At 40.6% G+C, this 18917-nt stretch overlaps 1 protein-coding gene across 1 annotated transcript in view; it reads left to right on the top strand.

Moving 5' to 3' along the window:
• The first annotated feature begins 4661 nt into the window (after window positions 1–4661).
• LRFN2 (leucine rich repeat and fibronectin type III domain containing 2) overlaps window positions 4662–18917 on the top strand; it is a 59093-nt gene continuing 44837 nt past the window's right edge. Inside the window, exon 1 of the mRNA XM_005523398.1 lies at window positions 4662–6034. Within this exon, the coding sequence (XP_005523455.1) occupies window positions 4662–6034 (1373 nt within the window). The remainder of the gene's footprint in view (window positions 6035–18917) is intronic.

Below are 18917 nucleotides of genomic sequence, written 5' to 3'. Positions count from 1 at the left end.
TGGCTGGAGAAAGCAAGCAGTTCACATGCTACAGCTATTAATTTTTTTCAATAAAACCAGCTCCTTAAAAGGCCAAGGCAAATCCTCCATTGCGTTGTCTGTATGCACCTGATAAAGATCAGCTCTATCCCCAAAGAATGCAGGAGCCTAGGCAAGCAAAAAAGACAAAAGCTCAAAAAAAGCAGTGTTGGTTATCCTGAGTTTGAGCCTGTGAAAACTAGGTGAAAACTGACTTTAAACACCTGAAGAGTTTCACAGGTGTTCACAAAGCCAGCAGTGGCCTAACACCAATCCTAAGCTTCCATGGATTTACTACAGAGGACAGATCCAGATGCAAAGATATTTATTTTCCTTATGGGCATTGCAATTGCTTGGTGAGTGAAGCATAAACTACTTGCATGGATCAGGGAGAACACGAAACATACCTTTCCACACAGCTTTTTGGCAATGCAATAGATTAAGGAGTAAGTTTTGTCCTGACATAGTCCCATCCTCTTTTATGCCTTGTTGATTAAACTGCTTGCAAAAATTTGTGTGAAACTTCACCCATCACTGCAATCCTTCAAGCTCTGCATTGAGGGTAGATTTCCTAGTCATATAAGTTCACTTCAAACAGAAATAAAAGAAGATAAAGAACAAGGAAAAGGGCAGCCCTCAGGAAAGAAAGCCCAGTTCTCCCATAGCACCTACAAAACTGAAGGGAGGTATTTTAGCTCACCCATACAGTCGCTGGAAGCTGGGTCCCAGGGTGCTTAGAAACTGTAGAATCAAAGCTACTACCCATCCACCACTCCTTTTTTAATTTTTTATTTCTCTCTCTTTTTCCCAGCCTTTATGCTGCATATTATTTGTTTGACAGTTACCTTGTGCTTGGTAGGCAAAGGCTATTGGAATTTAAATGCAGAGTTCCATGAATATAGAATTAAAAAATGCCTTGGAGACATTGCTGAAATGAGATATCAAATCCCAGATTTTTATCTTTATGAGGAAATTTTGAATGCAAAACACCAAGGTTTATGGCTCTTGCACATATTAATTCATACCAATCCATGTTCTAAGAGAACTAAAAGGGCTATTTTTCATCTTGGGCTGAGACAGGAACTCTTCCAGATTTACTGACTTGCTGTGAGAAATACGCTTTATCAGGCTGATAGATATCTTTAAAATGTATATCAGAATGGTGAGCTTATAACAAGACTGCCATTAGCAACTCATAAAATTATTTGTGTTGCAGTTAACAAGAGATTTTGTGAACAAGGTGAGCATACTGGTCAGCAAAAACAGACCCTAAACTCGACACTTTATTTTCTGTCTTAGAAGAAAATTTCCAGAAATTAAATCAAAAGAATTTTTATTATACATCCATCTCCTTGGCAACTAGCAATTACCATGACTTTGTGGGATGGTCTAGATTTTAAAGGATATTATTATAATTGTGCAGGCTCAATGATTACAGTATTACCTGGAATAGTCCCTGGAAGTGCTCAGCTCCAGGCTGGATGGGGCTCTGAGCAGCCTGGTCTAGTGAAAGGTGTCCCTTGGCAGGTGGGTTGGAACTAGATGATTTTTAAGGTCCCTTCCAACCCAAACCATTCTATGATGATATCTGTCTATGAATTCTTACCTCATCTTTCGCTCAAGTGCTTTGTCTGTCTGGAGAGAGAAAGGAAAATCATTTGCCCTATGCAAGTCCCAGATTTTCTCCTTAAGGAGTCCTGTTGTCTCCAATGCCCTATAGGAAGTCCTTTGGGTTTATACCCTGTTTGTTGCATAGTGAACTGTTCACTTCAGGATTACGTTGTGGAGAAACCCAGGGCTCAGAAGCTTGAAATAATAATGCTAGCAAATGATCACAATGGCAAGAAATTTCCTCTGTAAACAAACAGTGTTTACATTAGTACTTTCAAGTGCATTCAATAGTTGGAATGACAGTGGTCATTGCCAATTTGCCCTCTTGCTGGCAAAAGCACCTGCTGCATTCTCTGTGACTTTCATGCACATGTCCAGGCACACTCAGGCAGATGTTGTGCTTTCGAGATATTCACAGACGGTTTCCCCATCAGGGTTTGCTTTGCCATTCAGGCCTCCTGCTTCACATCCTCCTCTTGGTGCTTCAGTCTCTATTTGATGTAATTATCTTCTGTTCCTCCCCCCATTTTTACTTTTTTTTCCCCATGAATGCTCTTTACTCTGACACTTAAAGTCAAACATTTCCCCAAAGCACTGTGATATTTACCAGCATCTGGAAAAAATGTGGTTAGAGAATTGAGACACTTAAAGGAGACATGGCTGTCGTAAGTGTGCATTCACATTTTTGAATAGATATTCAGAGGGTGGGAATTTAAATGAGGAGGAAGCTATGAAAGGGCTTATTACTAATCAACTGTATCCATTTCTCCCCCTTTTAAACTGCTTTTTGTTTATCATTTTAGCTAGGAGGGTAATACACTAAATTAAATCTGCATAATACATTTATAATTAAGATTGACAAAGTCGATTGCCTGTTACTAAACTACCAAGTGATAATATTGTAAGGGATATTTATAGTTCTTTAGTATGTAGGTCACAGATTTGCATCAATAACACACTTGCTTATCTCCAAACATTTCATTCAGTAGCCCTTTATTTACTATTAAAGGTAAGATTACTCTTCTCAAGCCATCCTTTCTAGAAGTGTCTTGCTTTCATCTTGTTTGTAAAGCTCAGCAAACACAGATGCTTCATCCATCTACTCTACTATGAAATAGTAATAACAGTACATAATTACCATCATCACACCATGCAGAGAACCTTGCCATAAAGAACATGCTCTACATAGTTTCAGCACTCATACCATCTTGCATTTCTACAGCTCCTTCTTTCTGACTCATTTTGCATATCCTAGAGAGGAGATGCAAAGCCACCTTACCTAGGGCATGAATTGGGAACTTTTGGGCAGAGCCCAAAAATAGGCCCTTAGTTTTCATTCCTTTCAGAAGAAGGTAGAGCAAGACTGTCGCCCTGAAAACTCAGCTTCTGAGCTTGCTAACATAGTTTTCTAAGGACTTTCCCAGGACAGTAACTATAAACATAGATATGTGTACATTCTTTCTGTTACACGTCTTCTGATGGGCATCTCTCATGGCCAGTGCAGTGAGAAAGTGTTATCCTGACCATCCAATCCCTGGCCATGGTCACAAGCCTATAAATCCTGGGAGGAAAAATAAATGCTGTTCTTTCTTTCACCACACCTCGACCTGTGTCCGCATGATCTATTCATCTTCAGCTGTGACACAAGACCTGTCTAAAGAGTTCTTAAAAAAAGTTTTTGTTTTGTGTTTGGTGTGTCTTACTGGGAGTTTAATTTCTTGAAACACATGAAAAAAACTGCTAAGTACATGAGCACCTGCATGATTGAAAAGGGATATGGCATATACCAAACAGTGATGTAAGTTTATATGGTGATTGAAGCTTGAAGAGAGGCAAAATGGTCATGTTCAAAATGAGAACCTGAATTGTGTCTGTAGCTAATGCCAGGGGAGAATCTTGGAGAATGGAACACAGCATCCTAGAAAAAAAGCCTGGGAAAGCCCTTAGAAAAATACATATCTTTGTCTACTTTCCCCTTTCCTCAGAAGGAGAATGAGGGCTAGAAATGAATGACCTACCCATTCTTCAGTCCTGTTGGATAGCAGGGTCTGGGAAAGGGAGAAACAGAAAGAAAACAAGTTTCCCTATGTCCTGCACATGTGGGAAGAATGTCAGCAAACCTGTGTAAGTAAATATTCCCAAACCTGAAGCAGGGCTTCAGCTTTTCCCAGCCACAACTGTCTCTCCAAGCCAGCCCAATCATGACTTTTGTTTATTCTTCAAAGACACATCCTTGCAGTTTAAGCTGGAAAAATGTGTGAGAGATTGGAAAAAATGGAGATAATGGTGCAAAGAAGAACTGAGGGCAATGGAGGGCCATGATACAGGCAAGAGATTCACTGTTTTCTGTTGTTACTACAACAGAAGGGGTTGCAGTGTAAAAGCATGTAGTTGTCCGAAAGCTTGCAAAGGGACAAAGGTAGCACAGTCTTCCCCTGGATCCCTTCTCTTTGGAGCTAGATGCTGTCACCCCTTCCATGGTTTGGCTGAGCACAGGGTGAAATCAGGTGACAATTACATATGTGATTTCTGCTTCTCATGCTGTCTATCATTAATTTTATTATGAGTCAGCAAGTGACTTGCCCTAGAACTGGCCAGATAATTACATGGTCATTATTAATCACATTAAGGATGGTGACGGGCAAAAATGCAGTTATCTTTTTCCATAAAGTCAGCCGCCTCAACCCAAAGCAAAGTGCACACTATTAGGCAGCAGAAAGTAATTATTATAGATATTGATTCTAGCTTCTACTTGTAGAGAAGCAGACATTATTTCAAATGAAATATTTCATAAGCTTTGCAATCTGGGGAGGGAGGGAGGGAGGGAGGGGCTTTTTTTAAGCACATAAGCATCTTTTCTTGGAGGGCTGATGTCTTTAGGTGTGACTTCTCAGAGGAGGCATCACAAAGTCTCTTTGGGGGTAGACGTTATGCAAAACATAAGAATAAAGGAATCATAATTATTATATCACAATTGCTGATCTTCCTTTTCACTCTTTTCCTTTCTTTCAGATACTGTTGCATGATTTAAAATGGAAAAATTGCTCTGCGGCATTCTGGTGTTTGGAATGGCTCTCACAGTCAACGCTTGTCCAAAATACTGTGTCTGTCAGAACCTGTCTGAGTCGCTGGGGACTTTGTGTCCCTCCAAGGGTCTCCTTTTTGTACCACTGGACATAGATCGAAGGACTGTTGAACTCCGTCTTGGGGGCAACTTTATTATCAATATCAGCCGACAAGACTTTGCCAATATGTCTGGACTTGTTGACCTTACTTTGTCCAGAAACACCATTAGTTACATACAGCCCTACTCTTTCACTGACTTGGAGAGCCTTCGGTCCTTACATCTGGACAGCAACAGGTTGCCTGAGATTGAAGAGGATACCTTAAGAGGTTTAATTAACCTTCAGCATTTGATTTTAAACAACAACCAGCTAAGCAGCATTTCTGATGAAGCCTTTGAGGATTTTTTACTGACACTGGAAGACTTAGACCTTTCCTACAATAACCTCCGAAACATTCCCTGGGAATCTATAAGAAAGATGATAAACTTGCATCAGCTCAGTTTAGATCACAACCTAATAGATTATATAACAGAGGGGACATTTGCAGATCTTCAGAAATTGGCCAGACTGGATCTAACATCCAACAGACTTCAGAAGCTCCCCCCTGACCCTATATTTGCCAGATCGCAAGTTATTCCATTGGTTGTTACACCGTTTTCACCACCTCTGTCCCTCAGCTTTGGGGGAAATCCACTGCATTGCAACTGTGAGCTACTGTGGTTAAGGCGGCTTGAAAGAGACGACGATATGGAAACTTGTGCTTCTCCTCCAAGTCTAAAGGGAAGGTACTTCTGGTATGTACGGGAAGAGGAATTTGTTTGTGAGCCTCCTCTTATTACACAACATACTCACAAGCTGCTGGTTTTAGAAGGGCAAACTGCCACGCTGAAGTGCAAAGCCATTGGGGATCCCACTCCCATCATTCACTGGGTGGCCCCTGATGACCGTCTCATTGGAAACTCCTCAAGGATAGCTGTCTATGACAATGGCACCTTAGATATACACATCACCACCTCCAAGGACTACGGAACATTCACATGCATAGCAGCCAATGCTGCAGGAGAGTCCACTGCAACAATTGAACTCTCAATTGTTCAGCTTCCTCATCTCAGCAACGGCACAGGGAAAACAGCTCCACCGAAATCCAGGCTCTCGGACATCACCAGCTCCACTAAGTCAAATCGTGGTGAAACAAAAGGCCCACCAGAAAGGGCTGTCCTGGTGTCAGATGTGACCACTACCTCAGCTTTGGTCAAGTGGACAGTCAGCAAGTCAGCCCCTCGGGTAAAAATGTATCAGCTGCAGTATAACTGCTCAGATGATGAAGTCCTGATCTACAGGTAAATGCATTTTTGTTTGGTTCTTTGATGATGGCTGGGGGAAGAAATCAACATAAGTCTTTTGCTCTTTGACTTTGAACTGAGATGGCACTGTGACCAGTAGCATTAGTGGTATCTGATAAATTTGTATTCTCCCAGTTTGCCTGTTGGTCTGTTCATTGCTTTTCTGTCCAAGTCACACATTGCAAATCTCTGTAGTACTCATTTTCCAACAGCTGTTTTCAGTAAAATCTTCAATTTGGGAAAAAATGGTACTACAGTTGGTAGTCTCCTTAGTACGCTTAACAAAGAAAGGAAAACTTGAAGACTAGAAGTCAGATATTTCCCTTTCCACCTCCTGTAGGTGGGATTGAAACAGACTACTTAGAGAGGAAGCAATGTGGGAGGAAGTTTGTGCTGTCTACCCATAACACAGTCTCTAATTATTCTGTGATTCAAGATTTGGGGTTGCTAACAAGACATTTTTCACCTACATGAAGGAGCTCGTTTCTTATTTCACTAACATCTGTTTTACACAACTGTAATGGCTGACTACTTTGGAGTATTTAATTTTTTATACCATATTAAATGCAAGAAGAGGTAGATATAATTTCAAAAGAAAACCTTGAATGTTCCTTATGATCCTCCAGTTCTACAACTCCTCTGACTTTTAATGATGTAAAGCAGGAGTTGCTGTTGCAGTGAAGCAGTAATAAATTTTTAGGGACTAAAAATGTGTAGTAACAGTACAGGAAAACAGTACTACTGTTTTTTTGCAGAAAAAAAACACCTCATCCTTCCTTTTTATTGCAAAGATTTCACTGAACTGAACTGTATCTTTGGTTGTGTATGATCTACCAGCAGAAGTCAGAATCTCATGGAAAAGTAGAACCAAGCATATCAACTCTTACAGCTTTATAAGCATCCTAAAGCAGTGGAGAAAAATTTGATCTCATAGAGGTATAATGGGATTTGGGGTTTGAATCTAATTTGAAAATAAATTGTGGCCAAAATATAGTCAAAGCCACTGATTTTCATGGTAGGTTTGGTGTTATTACTTGATGGCTATTCTGTTCTTCACCTGCTGCCCACAGGGAGAGCTGAGGCACTCATCAAGTCATGGTACTCAACCTCCAGATCCCACAACAAGCCTTATTATTTTCTTCTTTACCACAAGGTGGTTTTCTTTAGCATGAGGAAGTCAAAAGGACAGGTCACAAACATTCATATGACATCTTGCCCTCATTCTCCTCCTGCAATGAAATCTAATTTTAAAGCTTCTCCAGAACAGAATGCTTAGTTGACATGGACAAAATTTTGTGCCAACAATACCTTCATCTGAATCAGTTGTAGAACAGAAAGAATGAAGTGATCAATTTAGCTACTCCAAATTCACTCACTCATTGCCAAAAGCAGGAATATTGACCAGCAAGTCCAAAAAACATTTTTTAAGGGATATTTATTCAATTTTTTTGAATTATTTGAGGAAATTCAGTTCTCTCCACCTCCATTCCTCAATTATAAAAAGATCTTGAAATAAATTAGAAAATGAAAATTATTTATTTTGCTCTGGCTAATGTACAGTGGAACCAGTGTGGTAGCTTTGGGAATTGCAACTATGTGGAGTTAAGCAGAATGAAAGGATAAGACAAAGCAATGATATAGTATTAGGAATAAAATAAAAGAAAAATGCTAGTGCCATTTTTTTTCCCCAAGGCAATGCTTTTGGCAAAAGCTCAGCAGTAATTAAGATCTTAAACAGTGTAAGGCTGAAAAACACTCTGAAAGATTCGTAAGTCATATGTTTATTGTAAAATTAATTTTGCCCAGTGAACAGGAATATCCCTGCAACAAGAAAGAGAAGCTTTTGGGGCTGTCAGATGTTGGAAGTGATTGGATATATCAGTTTTCTAGGGAGGAGGATGGCCAGGGTAAAAAAAAACAAACCATGCAAAAGCACTGACATGCAGCCTAGGAGATGGATGGGTGAGAACTGGGTGCTACAGGCAGAAATGAAGAAAGATGCCATCTTGCCAGCCTAGTCTGGAAGAAAAAGTTGCTGTCAAGATTTTAGGCAACCCCTAAATTTTTATCATGTCCCCTCTTCTGCTCTCAGTGAGGTTTTGGCCCTTTGCTGCTTTATTTGGTTGTGGCTCCGTTTTTCAGAAGCTCAGTGAGGACAGTGCTATTTCAAAAAATCTATCAGGCCTTTTTTGATGATTCACTGATGATGCATAGCTCTTTTCATTCACGGCTCTCAAAGAAAACAGATTTTTTTCTCTCTACATTTTGCACCAGGGAAAAAATGAAGCATAGAAAGATGAAGTGATTGTCCAGTGTCTGAGAGTTAATCAATGGTACTCATAATATTAAAGCCAGTTCTTACAACTTCCAGTCAGGGAACCACTCACTCCCTTAGAGTTAATTAACTAAAGCTGTTTTGCTTTAATTGGTCAGATGCATATCACTGCAATGAGTGTGTGGAAAAACCTAAGGGAAAAGGATTTCTAAAATGCTCTGCTCTATAAAATGCTGTGTATGTGCTAAATGGGACGTGATACTGCTTAGCTGCTAAAATGATAGGCACTTAATATACGCTAAGATGGTATTCCAGGACTGAGACACATCATCTGTGCTCAGCTATTAGGAATCCTGCTTCACTAGCAAGAAATGTATGCACAAAGGACAGAAATCTGCTGCTCTGTCTGCTAAGAATTTTTCATTAACATTGTACTCATTGTGAAAGAGTGAAAGCAGAAGTTCTCTCCTTTCCATTGATGTCAACATCTCTCCTGATCATTACCCAGAGTACCAGTCCCATTTCCCCTTCCATGCCATCTGTGATTTTCCACTGGCAGGATGGTGCAAAAGGGGACTAAAGTATGGTGCAATGGCTCAATAAAAAATCCAGTCTTGGGAGATTCTAGCAAATGTTTTCTGCTGGGCCTCCCATTTGCAATGAGCTGAAATGGTACCAGAATCTGAAGTTTGACTTTGTTTATACCAATGCCATTATAATGAAGATTAGCAGGAGAGGCACTGTTCATCTGCTTTCTCATCTGACTTTCCCTTGTATTTGCCATCTCAGGGCCTTTGCTCAAGCTCATATTAGGTTTTTATCTATTTTAATGTATTCAGTATGCATGTTTCTGATTCTGATCTAATGAGTAGGTCCTGGATCTGCCCTCTGTAGGTTTTAATACTGCAGTCTTTCCATTCTTTACATCTTTTCTGTAATACCAACAACAATGCCAATAAATGTGTATTGTACCCATCACTTTTAGTCAAGACCAGAAGCTTGTTACAAATTGCAGAACTGAAAATCACTCCTTATTTGAAGGAAAAACATCCAGAAAGAGTAACCACTGTCCAATAGAGAAAGGGATGGAAGAAGACCAATGTCTAAAAAGAAATGTCTGTCCTTGGACTCAGGGATAAAGGAGTGAACACTAGGAAACCTCCTCTGTCATAAAAATCTTACCTGCTCCTCTCAGTCTCGACTCCAAAGTGTTTTAGATGTGTAAAATATCAGACTTAAGATCAGTGCAACTTATGTACTTGTAAGCTTAATTTGTTTTGAATAAGGAGTTGAAATTAAATATAAATATGTTGAAAGGAAAATATTTGAGCCTCAGTTTCCCATCTGTAACCTGGGTGAAAGTACCACCTTGCTTCACAGGGATAAACACATTAGAAAATATAGAACCAGGAGCCCAAATAAATAAATAGGGAGACTTGCTTTGAAGTCCTTGTGTTGTCTGCAGCAACAGGGGTAGTCATCAATGATTAAGATGGAGAACTCTATAACTGCAACACTTGAATTCAATAAGGGCATCTGGGGAGAGAGTGTTTTTTTCATGAATAGAGCACCGTACATGATGGGGGAACAAGTCTCAATTTTGGCCAGTAGGCATTGCTGTAATATATACATTCACTATTTTTTCAAAAGTGAATAAATCTTCAAGTGTTTTGTAGAACTTTGCAGGTCATACTGAGCCTTCTGGCTGTGTTTTGAATTAAAGCAATGATGCAGCCATTTGAAAATGTGCATCTGAAGTGCAACACTGCCATTAGATTTATGAGAGATTTAGGTCTGATTTATTTTGTGGTATTTCATACTAAAAGTGATTAAAACAGCTGTACAAACTAAGAATTACTGTGGCACTATTGTCTCCCGAACATAAATTCAGCCCTGGGAAAAAAAAATAAAGCATATATTTCTGAAAGCTTATTTTTTAAATATATATTTTATGTAGCAGGCAGACCAAGCATTAAAATATGAATAAATGGCTCCACATCTCCAGTTTATTTAAACAATGGTGCCATAAATTTGATTACCTAAACAATATAATAATGACTTATATTTACACAGCTTCTTTCACTGCAAGTGCTTTACAGGGTGGCTGAACATAGATCCCCACTATCCTGTCACCTCTCAGCTAAATATTGGCTGCATTTTAGCAATCAGGTGATTGTTCAGTTCCTTTTCATGAGCAAAAAATAGCTTTTGCATTTGCACTTATGGATACTTTAACCTGGGGAGGAACTAATTAACTGAGTTTGAATTTCGCACAGCATGGTGGTATAAATATACCCATGCACTCTTCTAGTCAAGTGCATGTCAATAAGAAAGTGCTTCATGGCTGAGGTGCTGCAAACTTCAGGAATATCTAATTCACATAAGGATGTTCTCTCAAACAGCATTGACACACGGAGCATCAGAGAGGATGCCATTGTCTAATCCTTCTTGCAAGGAAAGCCTGTTGTGTGGAGATCTTCCAGCTAAAGAGGAAGCCCTATCCTGTTGATGGTAGGGCAAATTGCCCCAACAGCCTGATGCTGTAGCAAAGTGTGTTTATGTAATTTTCTCTCTAAGGAAAATTAGATATACAGAGTACTGGTTAGCTTTGGAAAAGACAGAGGACTCATTTATTCTGAAAGACGTGAATATCTGTCCTCACTTGAGATTTGGTCACTGGGTTCAGATAAATTAAGACTTGCACACTTGCCACACTTCTACCCAATTTTCAGTTCTACCCATCTCCAACCTCGCCTGGCACTGATCCGCTTCCATGGCTCACAACTGGAGCAAAATTCCTGACTCAGCCTCAGCATATGAGCTGAGCTATTTCAGTTGCATTGTACGCAGAATACAAACCTTGATTTCGCCAAATAATTTACATATTTAAAAGTTAAATAAAACAACAACTAGGAGGGAGGACAGCACATGAAGACGTTAATCAGCATGTATTAATATTTTATATTTGACAGGTAGATAGTGCCACTATAGAAATAAAAACATGACATCACAGTCCAAAAGGAAGCAAAATTTATATGATCAGTGCAGAGGGAAGTTTGGCATGGACATTTGGTACTTCAGATCATTTGAGACTGGTTTGCAGCAGGAGGGTATTTTGGCTTCTGGAGTAGCCTCAGCAAGTGCAAGCTTGCTGCAAGGCATCAGTCATAATGAAGAAGCTGCTTTATAGATGCCTGTATTCTGGGACTTATTTTTAAGTGGAGTTTTATTTGTGTTTGCTGAAAACATTTTAATCTAGTTTTGGGTTTTTTTATTATTATTTTTATTTTTTTTTTACTGGGGGAAGTACAGGAACAGGGTTTTTTTGGGGCTGTTTTTTGCTCAGTTTTTTGTTTGTGCTTGTTTTTTTCCCCACCAACCTACCCTCCTTTGAAATATGAGAAATCTTTAAAGAATAACAAAGAAAATGTAGTGAAAATGAGAAAAAATATGTATATTACCAGAAAATGAAGTGGAAAATAGAAAAATAAAATATAAAATTAATATACTAAAATTAATTTATTAATAAAAAGTAGATGTACATCTCAGTACTGTCCCTAAAGATATCTTAGATCGTTGTGACAAACTATCATCCACTTGGTGCTTGTACAGAAACTGATGAGGAATATATTGGTCAGAGCAAGTCCAGTTCAGGATGACCAGAGCCCAACCATGTGGATGCTGCCCAGACCATTTTCTTGCTTGATCCCTGACACAGAAAGGCAAAATACTAAATGGCCCCTTATCCTTAGGGGAGATATGTCCCTGACATGAGCATGTGAGATGTATGTGAGGGTGCATGAGAAAGTGCTTGCACTGCTGCTGGCTGTGCTGCAGTGCCCCAGAAGAAAAGGGTAGGGCACCGTAGGACAGCACCTGCTGCCGTCTTGGAAGCATTCTTATTTCCTTCAAAGTTTAAGTCCTGCCAAATAACATTTATTGAAGCTTGTGGAGAAGTTGTATGCAACAGCTCTACCCCCAAGCTCAGCCTCAGGAGTTGAATATGAAGGCAAATCACCTGATTCCCATCTCACCCCACATCTAGGGGTGCTGCACAAGGTGAAAATGAAATCAGAATCACTTTAGACAACACTCTTAGGCACATGATGTGATTCTTAGGGCAGTCCTGTGTGTGGCCAGGAATTGGGCTTTGGTGTTCTTTATGGGTCCCTTCCAATACAGAATATTCTGTAATTCTGTGATTCAGCATAAAACAGCAGTACCTGTTTTATCTCTGCTACCAATTATTAATACAGCTCAATAAGGCTGAGTATTTTCACTTGAGGGGAATTCAGGATGAGTTAGTTCTTGCCCATAACATCTGCCACATCCCCTCTCTCAGGTGCTCTGAACCTAAGTGCCAATATCTGTCCCCAGACCTTTATTGTAATAAAGTTATACATCTGATGCCAAAATTAACTATTGAAATAAGTTTTTTATTTAACTTCAGGTGAGTCAACAATTTGACTTCCAACTGAAAATCTTTAACATATCCATAATTTGTGCATGTAATGCACATTTAACCACCCAAGAGGCTCTACTTGATCTCTGTATTTTCACTTCAGTGCGTGCAGCAAGTTCCCAATACTCCCTTTCTCTCATCCATTGAGTTCTAATTGGTGTCAGAAATCCACTCTAATATCTTCCTCATTTTGGGTCACATCTTCTGATATCTGGGTCCTTTTAGGAAGAATGAAAAAGTATCAATAACCACTGAGTGTGACAACTACTCCTAGTCTTTCTAAATCTGTAACCAAGAAGTTCCTCCCTCCCCTCACTTCATCCTTCATTTCAACTGGATCACCACAAATTCAGATTACTAAGAAAGTACCTTCAAGTGTGTTGAACGGGTAGTAAAAGTAAGGGCTGAAAAATGCCTGCTTGAAGGAGAGGATTATTTATTTTTAACCCATAGATGTTTTGCAATAGTTACAAATAAAAAGATGCTTAAAAGCATATTGTGCTCTAAAACACTATATTATTCAATTTGCCTTGCCAGTTTGAGATCATTCTGCTTAACTGAGCTCCTACTTGCTCACATGCAGCTTCCAGGCTGTAGACAGGCGAAGGAGGGTGCCTTGGAAGCTCCTACCTCCACAGATTTGACACCCCACCCCATACAGCTCCCATCTGAAGTCATTGGAAAGCCTTTTTACCCTTTTCAAAGCTGATGTGGTTTTAGACTCTTGGTAGGAGGGTCTTGGAAAAGAGTACCTGCTCCTCCTGCAGTAGGTTCCTAATTCTCCTGTCTTTCCTGTGCTGAACAGTTGAGCTCTGACTGTGAATATTGTTTTGAGGGTTGTGCAAGCAATTATATTCATTTGGTTCTGTAGGACTATTTTATCTATCAAATACATGAGACAGGACAAAGAGGAGGGCAGGGAAAAAGTAAGTCAAAATTCCAAACAGAACATAGTGCCTTATTTCACTGGCATAGCTGCAGATTTACCTACCTAATTGCTTGCTCTGAATTTCCTATTACACCTTTCCTATTTCACACAAGGCTTTCTGCTTGTAGTCTGTTTTCAGAAGAAAATATACGTTTTTTGTACAATGGAACTGATTAACCGTAACATATAATAGCAATGATACAACTTGTTTTCCTAGAGAAATGACTTAAAAATATAAAACCGGAAAAGACATAGCACTGGAAAAATAAAATAAAAAAAGAAAATAATATACTGCACTAAATAGATTATATTATAAATTCGTGATTAGCTTTAGCCCTTAGAAGTCTGCTTATTTTTGGAGTTGACTGTAAAAGGCAGGTTTTCTGAGGAAAACGTTTGCACTCAGAATGAGAAAAAGTCTATTTACAGATGATACAGCGCAAGCTGAATGCAACACTTGCTTCTCATTTAAACCTATTTTGAGGCTTCAATTGGGATGTTGATGGTGTCTTTGTGTTAATGCTTTGGTTAGGGAAAGATGAAAAAAGAGGATTCAGACAAGCTGAGGAACTTAAAATTTGAGGCAGAAATCAGGTTCATGCTTCATGTAATTTTTTGAGTGCTGTACTTGTAGATTTTCAATGAAGGCTTGTACTACAAGGAAGTCATTTATCTTTTTTTGTTCTTAAATGGGCACGGGAGAAATGTAGTTCAAATTTTCAGTAGCAAAGAAAGAAAATATGAGGTAATAGATGTCTTTGAAAACAAGGTATGGGTTATTTCATTGTCATACTACCACTTCCCCCAAATGTTTCTTGGTTTGCAGTCTAATATGATCACAGTAAAGACATATACCCTGTAAATCATAATAATCTGTAATAGGACCAAACAAAATGGTAGTCCAGCCCTAGCTGAGGATAGCAGGGTAGTACTTTTATCTAAAGAAACCTTGAAACTGTAATGCCATTGAGAATGGTATATGTTTAAAATTAAATGTTTTGGTTTTCATAGCAGGGAAAAGCAGCCTGGCCAGCAGGCTTATCTGCTCTATTGTCACAGCCCTAATAACCCCTCAGAGTCACAGAATGATCATATTAGGTCCTAGAGCATTTCTCAAAAATCCAATAAAGTGACTGTCCAGAAAAGGAAACAGGCTTTGGCCTTTGGCAGAGGGCACTGTAGAGTGGAAGCAAAATCACCTGTGTGTCACAATAGCAGAGACAGATGCACTTGTGCTGGGCAAGAGAGATGATAGTCTGGTATCCTTGGATGGGAAAGAATCCATCCACTACATGGCTACAGCCAAGTTTTAGGGTGGCTGGAAAATCCCTGGAGACAGAAAGGTAAGCCCTAAGCCTCTTTTGTTCAGCTGCTCCTGGTTTACAGATTAGTTTATTTGCAGAGATGAATTGTTTGAGACAGACAGCACTAGGTGTGAATTCATGCTGTATATGCCGATCTGTCATCCCCCCCCTTCCTCTTCTATCACTTTGCATTTTTCTAAGCGTTGCAATATATTTATTATCTCATAATTTATTTCCTTTTGACAAGAAAACAAATAAAAGTGCTATTTGATCAACCCAATACTTTTTTTTTTTAAATTATCCATTTATTTAATTGGCTTAGATTTTGGAATTGGCTCTTATGTAAATATCTGTGCCCTGAATTTTTCTGAGTGGTTGCACAGGCAATAGCTGCCCAATAGACATATGGGACAGCTGACAGCATCAAGACACCCCACCAGCAGCTCTGTTGTCTGGCAGATTGCCTCAGAGAGTCAGGCTTGATGAATCAGTCCTTCTGCTGGTGCTGAGAGCTTGGGGAACGCCTCTGCTCCAGAAGGCTGGTGCAAAATGAGAAACACGCACAGCCCCCACACTCCTTGAACTACAGGCTTGGGACAGCTGGCAGTGTCCAAATGAACTTGGCTACAATCTGGCTAATTTGGGTGAGTAGAGGTAGAGTTTCAGCTTGGTTACTCTGGGGTGAGGATGTGTCACTAGCTTGATGCCTGCTCTTCTCTCTGCTGCAGTGTGGAGTTTCACAGCCTGGAAGTGCCATGGGGAGGAATTTAATAGCGCTGCCAAGGTTGAGCTGTGGGAGAGGGGAAGAGAAAAGAAATTGGCTTGGAACTCTCCTATCTCTCTGTGCCTCTTCCCTTCTAGCCCTGAAAGGGGGCAAATGTTCTTGTAAGCGGAGCAGGCAACAAAGCCAAGAGGATCCCTGCTTCTCTCCTCCACCCCTGGGTCCTTTCAGCCTCCTCTGGTTGCTGTTTCAGTCAATGACATGGCAGCCCCTGAGCAGGCAGAAGAAGGAATAGCCACCAGAAGCCACCTTCAGAACCTGGCTCCTCCAGCCCAAGGCCTCATAGAGCCCAGGCTGTCTGCTGTCACAGACTGCTGGCTGAAGAGAGCGGCAGGGACAGCTCTGTCTTCTCTGGGTGATGTCAGACAAACCTCCTGCATTCTCAGTGGCACTAGAAATGCTGCAATCTCTTTGCTAGGAAAAAAATAGTGCAAAAGTACTCTCTCTTGTATGATTTGCTATGGGGTACGACCCCCATTGAGCACGCAAGGCTATGTGTATGGCTAGTAGTTTAAATTGTTTGGGGTTTTTTTTCCCTCTGGGGGGACTAGCCCCCAGAGGTGAAGAACTCTTTGCAAAGATGTCTTGGTTTGAAAGACAGGTGTCTGCTAGGGAAGGCAGGACCCTCCCTTGGTATGAAAAAATGTAAACCTCCTCCCTCAAAATTATTATAATTTTTTAATTAAAGGGCTCTCAGGCAAAGATATGGGGATAGGACAGTTCTTTACTAGTATGTGTACTAAAGCAAACAAACAACAACCATAGCATTAACAGAAGCAGGAACCCAGTGATCACCTTCTCTCAGCTGCAGGCACTTTCCCCTCCGTGCAGTTCCGGGCACAGCCAGCAGGGGCACTGGTGCTCCCAGGGGACCGGGCAGGTGCGGTGATTCCCCTGCGCTTGCAGGGGCCGCTGGGGCGCGGGCACGGGGAGGAGAAAGGATGGGAGAGAGGCTTTGCTGCACAAACCCCCCTGGGGCAGTCGATCCCGGTGTTCCAGCAGGACTTACGGAAACAGCAAGCTGGGCCGGCAGGAATGAGCAAAAATCCCAGGGTGTATGACAAGATGTGTCAGAAGCTCCTGAGCTGTGGTTGGGACAGCGGGAGGTCTCGGCAGGCAGGAGGTGCTGGGCTGCAAAAGCTTGGAGCAGTGCTGAAGAAGCAGCAGGAGCAGGACAACGGCACCAGGCTCCCAGCAGGGCAGAGAGGGGCAAGCCCAAGATCCTGGGCACCTGAGCAGGTGGGGATAGGTCCCTCATTTAGTGAGACAGTGTTAATAAGGTCCCAGTCCAACAGCTGCTCTTACGAGCAAAGGCTCACCCACAGAAAGGACAGGGCTGTACAGGACTGTCCAACTGAAGCAGTAAAATCACAGACAAAGAACTTTCTAACTATTCAAAGTTAGGGAAGATATGTTTATTACATCCGGGCATGCTGGAGTCATCTCCCAAAGACGTGTACGCCCCCCACTGCCCCTTATTCTCCATTTATTCCCCAACGTATTACATATGCATAGGATTACACAATACACCTATACATAGCATATATATGCATTGCCTGACTCTGCCTGCTCTTGTCTCATATGGTAATGAGCTCCACACCACTTCGGGCATGCTCAGTTCTTCTTTTGAAATGGGTCTGGGGTCTTTTTGATGAAATCTTTTTTTTTTCGGGCTCAAACTTTTCAACTGTGTCTTGTTGGCAGCTCTTCTGGTTCTCCCTGGATACACTTCAGATCTCTTGGCTTGCAGGTGTAGACACGGTTCCTTTCTCTTCCACAATAGTCCATCCTTCTTGTCTCCTTCTACAAATACAACTTAAGACAAGCAGAATGATATATATGTATATCTTTGGACCATTCATTTCATTTTGGCAATTGTTGGCTACAATTGTAGGCATACCTTTAACTAAGCCTACCTTGCTTAGTCCTACATTGCTTCTATCTTAATTTTTTTTTTTTTTTACTTCAAATTTTCTCATAAGCTACTCCTATTTTAGTTAAAATCTTAATTCTCTAATTTTCTTAACTCACAGCAGTGACACTGAATTCTGCTCACAGTATAACATCTTGACTGTCCTCTGAAACTCACAGCTCCTCAGCTGTCTTTTGTCTGCCGAAATCTCTAGGTATCTCCTCCCCTCTCCCCTGAGTCTGGCTACTTCTTTTGTTTTTCTTAAGTACACATAAGTACTTAACAGTTAGTTTCCTAGCAACTTAAGGGAAAAAGTTCCATAAGTGCAAAAGAAAGAAACTCAACCCCCAACAAAAGGGAAAGATGAAATGAACACTGGGAGCATGATTCTCACTTGTGAAGAGTATTAACAAAACTGGAGGGACTGCAGCAGTCCCATTTCAGAGCACAGTACTGCAACTTTTTACAACAAAAGGTTTGATATGTGGAAACAAGACTCTATAACCCACAGAGTAAGTTATAAGAGTAGGTATGTATTTATTCAGCGCTGAGGTGCATGGGAGATATCTCCTCCAAACACATGCACACCCTGGAGACTTGCCCCTCTCTTTTTATTCTCTACAAACCAGGTTTACACAATACGCCTAATATATATTCACTTTCTAACCCCGCCTGTCCCTGCTTCATATTAAAATTAGCTCCACGCCTCTTTGTGACTTCGCTCTGCTCCTTGTCGGTCACTCTGGTGGTCGTCTGGGTGGCTTTGGGATGAAGTAAGCGATCTTGTTCTCAGTTGAACTTTTCACCTTGTCTCCTTGCGCATGCTCCTTTTAATCCTTTGACCATCTTTCAGACTTTGATACCATTTCTCCCAGCTTGGGGGTCCAAAGAATCCCCTTATCCTGTTGTGCCATTGTCCTTGCATCCTGTTTGTGCATTCTAGCTCTTTATCTTATCTTGTTGTCTTGCTCTCTTCCTGCTTTTGTGGGAGCAGTAAGCATTTCATGTGATTTTGTCAGTCCCCCCTCCTTTAGTCAAAGCATTTAGCATTTCTTGATGCTTGATCCCTAATTCTTAAGTTCTCTGTTTCAGATTGGTGTGGGGTGAAGACCTTGTGCTATACAAACTCTGCCTAGTGAAAGCATATAAGATTTAAGTTGTTTGTTTTTTTGGGAGGTAATGATTTTTCTCACTAAAACATAATATTGTTTTTTGGTT

Source organism: Pseudopodoces humilis, chromosome 3 (genome assembly GCF_049639895.1).
Source record: "Pseudopodoces humilis isolate 2021_Gansu_Grassland_sample_001 chromosome 3, ASM4963989v1, whole genome shotgun sequence".
Lineage (NCBI taxonomy): Eukaryota > Metazoa > Chordata > Aves > Passeriformes > Paridae > Pseudopodoces > Pseudopodoces humilis.
This window is presented reverse-complemented; position numbering and strand designations above follow the sequence as displayed.